General features: G+C 29.8%; 1 protein-coding gene across 1 annotated transcript; it reads right to left on the reverse strand.

Annotated features, from left to right (window-relative positions):
• Window positions 1–2,243: 2,243 nt before the first annotated feature.
• Window positions 2,244–4,472, reverse strand: LOC119683002. Its single transcript, XM_038096595.1, has 4 exons — window positions 4,394–4,472; window positions 4,157–4,285; window positions 3,628–3,753; window positions 2,244–2,579 (listed from the first exon to the last, which is right to left on the reverse strand). Exons 1-4 carry the CDS (start codon window positions 4,455–4,457, stop codon window positions 2,350–2,352), a joined length of 549 nt encoding a protein of 182 aa, XP_037952523.1. The 5' UTR covers window positions 4,458–4,472; the 3' UTR covers window positions 2,244–2,349.
• Window positions 4,473–6,253: the final 1,781 nt, after the last annotated feature.

Here is a 6,253-nt window from a genome sequence, read left to right on the forward strand (position 1 = left end):
AAATTACAAAGTGTTTTTAAACACTTTAAACAGTTCCGATATATTAGCTGATATAATGGCATAAAGTCTGACTCTCTAGAGTGAAATCGTGATGACCCAAACGTAAATGAATGCACTACAATTGTGATTTTAATCAAATTTTAATTCAGTACATATTTTTTAGACCTTATCATTAAAATTGATATAAAAAACGATTCAATTATTCTCCATAAGATATTTTTTTAGAATAGGCTTACTAGTGAATGAAGGCGAAAATATAAGTCGTTTACTGAAAGAAATGTGCGTCATTCGGGCACCGATTTAGTGGCTGGCGATTATTCTTTCGAATCTCTAAAGGATTTCATCTACTTTCGCACCATCGTAGTCATCATTACTAATAGGTGCTACTATGGGTTCAGTAGTAACGGGATTTAGAGCTCTCTCTCTCTCTCTCTCTCGACAAACAAGACTTGCACTCTATAGGTCGCCGCATCCAAATGAACCACGAACTCTAAGTGATATATCACACAGCATTGACATTGACTCTACGACATTGATTAACATTGTGCGGCTTTGCTGGCTTGGTCATGTCGTGAGAACGCATGAAGATACTCCAGCGAAAAAGGTATATGAAGCAGTAGTTGGAAAAAGAAGATGTAGAGGTAGAGCGTGTCTCCGGTGGAGTGATAAAGTTGAGGAAGCACTAACTGGACTAAATGCACGAGATTGGAGAAGGCGCGCATGCAGTTTTGACTTAGTCTTGAAAGAAAACAGTGAAATGAAAATTAAGAGAGGCATATAGTTATTAAATGATGTGGTTGTAACAAAACGGAGCCTCTATACTTTATCGGAGGGAACAATCTCACAAATCAGATTCTAAACGTGCTCCCATTCTAAAAGAATGCTTTTAAACCAGAATTTTATTATAATTCTTTAATTAAAAATACATCCACAAACACATCAATTTTTTATCTCAAGTACTTAATAGAATCTCAAGAGGATATAGCGTCCAAACATAATTCATGTGACATAAGTGGTATTGGAAGCTACATCATCCGTATTGCCACCAAAATCGACATCAACATCATTATTAGCATCGTCGTTATCATCATCGATAATAGCAATAAAATCAACTACAAAAAGTATTAAAACTTTAGCGGCTACGCGTCCTTTTTTGTGTGTACTCGTCCTTTCGTCCAACCGAGCAACCACATAAATCTGTTTTTGATTTCTGTTGCCGGATAATGAAATTAATCGCCTGTGATGTTTTATTGGCGATATTTTAACTTTATTTTTATATTATCGCAAAGTTTGTGCTTTTTAACGCGTTTTAAATATTTTTTCGCTCTATTTTTTAGAAAGATTTTATACAAACCAGAAATAAAATACGCAATTCATGGATTTCGTTGTAGTATCTGTTATGTATGTCGTGTTGCGCCTGTAATAACTGCGCTAAATTGGCGTGGCTACTTCTATTTTACACAAAACCAGAACTGAACTTAACAATTGAAATGGAGTCAGATACTTCACATTTTATTTTATTGATAATATTTTGATTATTTTTGCAAAATTTTCAATTTAAACGTTTTTCAACAATGAAAGTAATTTACTTATTTAATATTTTATATATGTTATGTGCCATTAATCGACATGTCCCTGTTTTTTGCTAAGCTATAATTAAATTTTTATTTCCATTCTTAAATGACTTTTATTAAATAAAAAACCAAATTAAATATTAAATTTTTATTAAAAAATAATTATTTAATTTTTAACTGCAAGCAAGTAGCAACTACTATAACTAACTGGATGTCTGGCTAACAGATTAAAAATGTATTTTCTGTGTATTTAAATTCATACTCGTTTATGCAATTTTTTGAAACATAAATTTCCAGGCCTATAAAGCACAGCTATCGAAACAGTAGACAGAATCTCTACAATTGAGTAGACGGAATGACAGAATGACAAACGGACATACAAATAGACGAACTCTAATATCAAATGAACCAAATCAGCCATAAATTTTAAACAAACAGCAACTAATGGCAGCACAGTGAACCCACAATAACTACAACAAAAATGGCAAACAAAAGCCTTATGACGAAAACCACTGAGTCGGTAACCTCATGTGGCGAAAATTTATTTTATTTATGTGACAATAATTCAACAAATTTATTTTGTTATTGACAACTTCCGACTTCTTCTTAAAATTTATGTTCTAGTCAAAAAGTTTAAAAAGTTCAACTAAATAAATAAAATATTCAATATTACTGAACACTCGCACAACTATAATTAATTTGTGGTTCTAACCACGCTTGATTAATCACACAAAAATTTAAATCGAGTTTCGCATTTGCATTAACTTCTAATCTGTCAGCTTATATTAAAAATGCGGTAAATTATTTTGGCTATGACCAGACACATTAACATGGTACTCCATTGGCGCTCACCAGTGCCATACACGGGGTATGCATAATTGCAAGGCATCATGTCCGACTTCGATTCACAAACACACACTTCCACTGCTGCGCCTGAAATGAACTTCTGATTATAGCAGCCCGCCGTTGTATTGACTTTGGCACACATGTATGTTATATTCTGAACTGCAGTATAAAATAAAATAGTTAATATCAGAAATATATTAGGATCATAAAAATATACATATATGAATAATTATTTCAAAGAGAAAATTTTTTATTTTTGGTGATGAAGGGCAGAATAAGACCAGGGCACTGAGTCGGCAGATTGTTGTACCCAAGCCCGGAAATAAAAGATCTAAATAAAGAGCTAAGAAAGAAAAGATAAGAACAGACTAACACTTTATAGATCCGTTAAAGTAGGATCAAATCGGACAAGATGATTTCTTATTCCGCTATTTTTTATCTCTTCAATTTGATAGAAATGGGTGTTGGATACTGATAAAAAAGACACAATATCTTAAAAATGTATCCAACTTCTTGCCTATGCTAAAGACACCTACATTAGACATTGGGCGTAGCATGTGTGATATGACTAATTGATGCCTTTGCTGCTATCGAGAAGGAATCCACGAAAATCAGTTTAAATGTGAATGAGTCTAATACAAAGTATATGTCGGCTACTGACAGAATGGGAGTCACTTGAGCAGTTATCTGTTTGCTGGTGACCAGATTTCTGAAGTACGGTCACGATATTAGTGTGCAGAGGAGGCTATGAACTACTATTGCAAGTAAGTGCAACTATCGGCAATTAAGATGTAGACTCTCTCGATGATGAAAAAATAAGCACATTATAACAAATTAAGAAGCGTACTGGAACGCTTTGGACATATATGCGTTAGATGACTACCACATGTGGTGAAACCAAAAGCTGTACGAGATTTATCACTACATTGATATTGTTTGCCGAATTAATATATGGTTTGGATATGTCATAAGTATGATAGGTAATAGTCCATTAAAAAATAGATTTAAAGTAGTCGAAGAAATAAATGATTTGGATCATGTATCTTGTGGCGTAATTACCATAAGCTAAGTGAACACTAATCGAAGTTAATGTACAAGCCTGAAGTTGAAGTACACATATCAGATGTAGCAGATCAACATTATTTATTTAGAAATCTAAGTAAGTAACTAAAAACAAATAATTGTATTAAAATTTAGTTCAATTTACCTGCTTTATTGTAAAAATATGAGTACTTAACACACATCTGGCCAGAGTGCATAGGACAAGCAAAGGCTTCTGGATTGTCTTTATTTGCATGCCATATATCTGCTGTGTCTGGTGCTTTATCATTGTCTAAATGTTATAGAATTTGAAGTTTAATTTTAATCAAAATATATTTTTAACATATAATTAAATTAGATTTCAATTAAATTAAAATGATCAAATGTTAGCAGTTTTCGATAATAAGTAAAGACTATTAATACAGAATTATTATTAATATATTAAAATTATAATAAAATATAATTATTAAAAAATGTATCATTATTTATATAAAATTATTAAAAACTAAATTCTTAAAAAATTATTCGTAAAACGTGTTTTGAATATTCAGAAAAAAATTTAGAAATCTGACAATTGATTTGTATAAACAAAACATATCTAACATATAATTAAGTATTTATTATTTTATTTATAAATTGCTTTTCATATTTGACTATGTAATAATTTTAGTGACGTCATTTAATGATTCACATACCTGTCACTACTAATGGTTTTCTGCAAGGTATTGTTTTGGAGTCCCCACGTAATTGATCGCAAGTCAAATCATCAATCATATTTTTTGCTTGGAACGGGCCAATCCAAGTAAAGCGAAAGCAATATGGGTCTGTTGAATGAGATTTAATGAACATTATTTTTTAATAAAGATTATTAAATATTATATATGTGAAAAATAACAATATATAGGATTTAAATACTAGTTTAAATTACTCACACTCCGCTTGCAGAACAATAAAGCCTTCACACAACAAGTAACTGAGAAGTAGTAATTTATACATAATATTAAATTCACTTTCACATTAATAAAAGAAATTATGAAAAATATAATTTTAATTAAACATATTTAGTTAATAATTTTTTTCCATAATATTGCCAACTTTAAAGATGTTTTCATACTAAAGAGTTTTCAAGATCAATTCTCAATAACAGTCTCTGCATTGGTACTTCACTTTTTCTTACAATCAATAACTATAAAATTCTAAATAAAATTTATATCTTATCTTCATGATTTGATTGTGGGACAAGTTCTACGGTGACAATACTGATATAAAATATATATACATTATTTATGTATAAACACTCGTATGTAGCTCTTATCGTTGATAAAAAAAGACAAACTGATGTTTACAGAGAAGTCGTATAATTGCTTGAATTACTTACCTTTTATGTTATTATCTGATTTATATTCTGTAAGCATAATTCAGAATTAAAAAGAATTATCTACTTCGGTTGTGACTTTATTTAAAGATGAAGATTGATTTAATATAATTAATGTAATTAATACCATGAAATAAAATAAATATATTGAAATTTATGTATACTCGTATGGCTGCCCTGCATAGACTGAATTTTTTCAGTTGATTTAAAGAAATGATATAAATTATATTTTTAAAGCAGTTTAAAATTATCCTTTATAAATTTTTGTGGTTTTATTTTTAAACACATATTATTTATCTATCAATTATTTTAATTTCCTTATCGACTTGCAATATTTTAAACTTAACACATGAACAATAAAGTTAATGGCATTTAACTCAATAAATGATCAATCATCACAGCAACCTCTTGTTACTTTCTGGAGATTGCAGGAATGCTTAAGTGGGAGAGGCAATGAAAGTGCTGAAGGAAATTTGACACTTTCCAATTTTTATTTTAAACTGATGATGGTTACGTTTTCTGGGTAACCATGATTTCCGCCGTGAAAAGCACTTTGCGTTGGAGAAGAAAATGTCTTGTGGTGTTAATAAAATTGTGTATAAATGCTTATAAATAGGTAAATTGCTGTTTCGTTACAATATTATTATATTATTAAAAAAAAAAAGTGAGCTCTAAAAGGTTCGCAAAATTTTAAACAAAATTTTAAAACCACTTGCATTGAAGATTTACTGAACGCTAAATGATGAATGAGTTACTTGACAGCCACTTGAGGTAACACTTTATTAAATGGTTTGCTATTGAACTAATATAAGTAAAAATTGACACAATTTCTTCATATAATGCAGGTTAAAGTTAATTATTCGAATTTATTTAGAAAATATGTTAACTTTATATAATATAAAAATAATATAAATGTTGTACGAGTAGGGATTTATTTTAGATTAACTATAAACGATTGATTTTCTTACAGGATTTAAAACAAATCTTTAGAATTGTCATGAATAAAGGAGCCAGTGCTCTGCTGAAGTCCAGGTTAGATTAAATATCTCTGTACTCTCGTGAAAATCTTATAGTTTTTTTTTATAAGTTCCTATATAAGTATCCTATGAGTACATGTTTACATTGAATTTACTTTTTATAAGTGATAATAATGTTTAATATAGAGTAAAGTGCTTACTGACCACTTTTGTAGATACTTTATTAACACGAGTAGGTCCTTTTCCATGAAGTAGTTATGCAGAACCATAGTCACCATTTACTCCTCCCACTTAAATACTTTAACATGCATACTTTTAGGCATTTCGACGATTCTTCTTTTATTGCAACCATGGCCCATATAATATACTACTTTATTTAGCGTTATAAATTTTTAAAGTTTTTAAATTTTTTAATAGTTTTATTCATTTACTAAGAATAC

Source organism: Teleopsis dalmanni, chromosome 2, assembly GCF_002237135.1.
Source record: "Teleopsis dalmanni isolate 2A chromosome 2, ASM223713v2, whole genome shotgun sequence".
Taxonomy (NCBI): Eukaryota; Metazoa; Arthropoda; class Insecta; order Diptera; family Diopsidae; genus Teleopsis; species Teleopsis dalmanni.

Coding starts and splice junctions, on each gene's coding strand:
- LOC119683002 (XM_038096595.1), bottom strand. CDS start 4,457: ATGTATAAATTACTACTTCTCAGTTACTTGTTGTGTGAAGGCTTTATT. Junction 4,286..4,393: donor TATTGTTCTGCAAGCGGAGT/GTGAGTAATTTA, acceptor CTCATTCAACAG/ACCCATATTGCTTTCGCTTT. Junction 2,580..3,627: donor ATATTTTTACAATAAAGCAG/GTAAATTGAACT, acceptor TTTATACTGCAG/TTCAGAATATAACATACATG.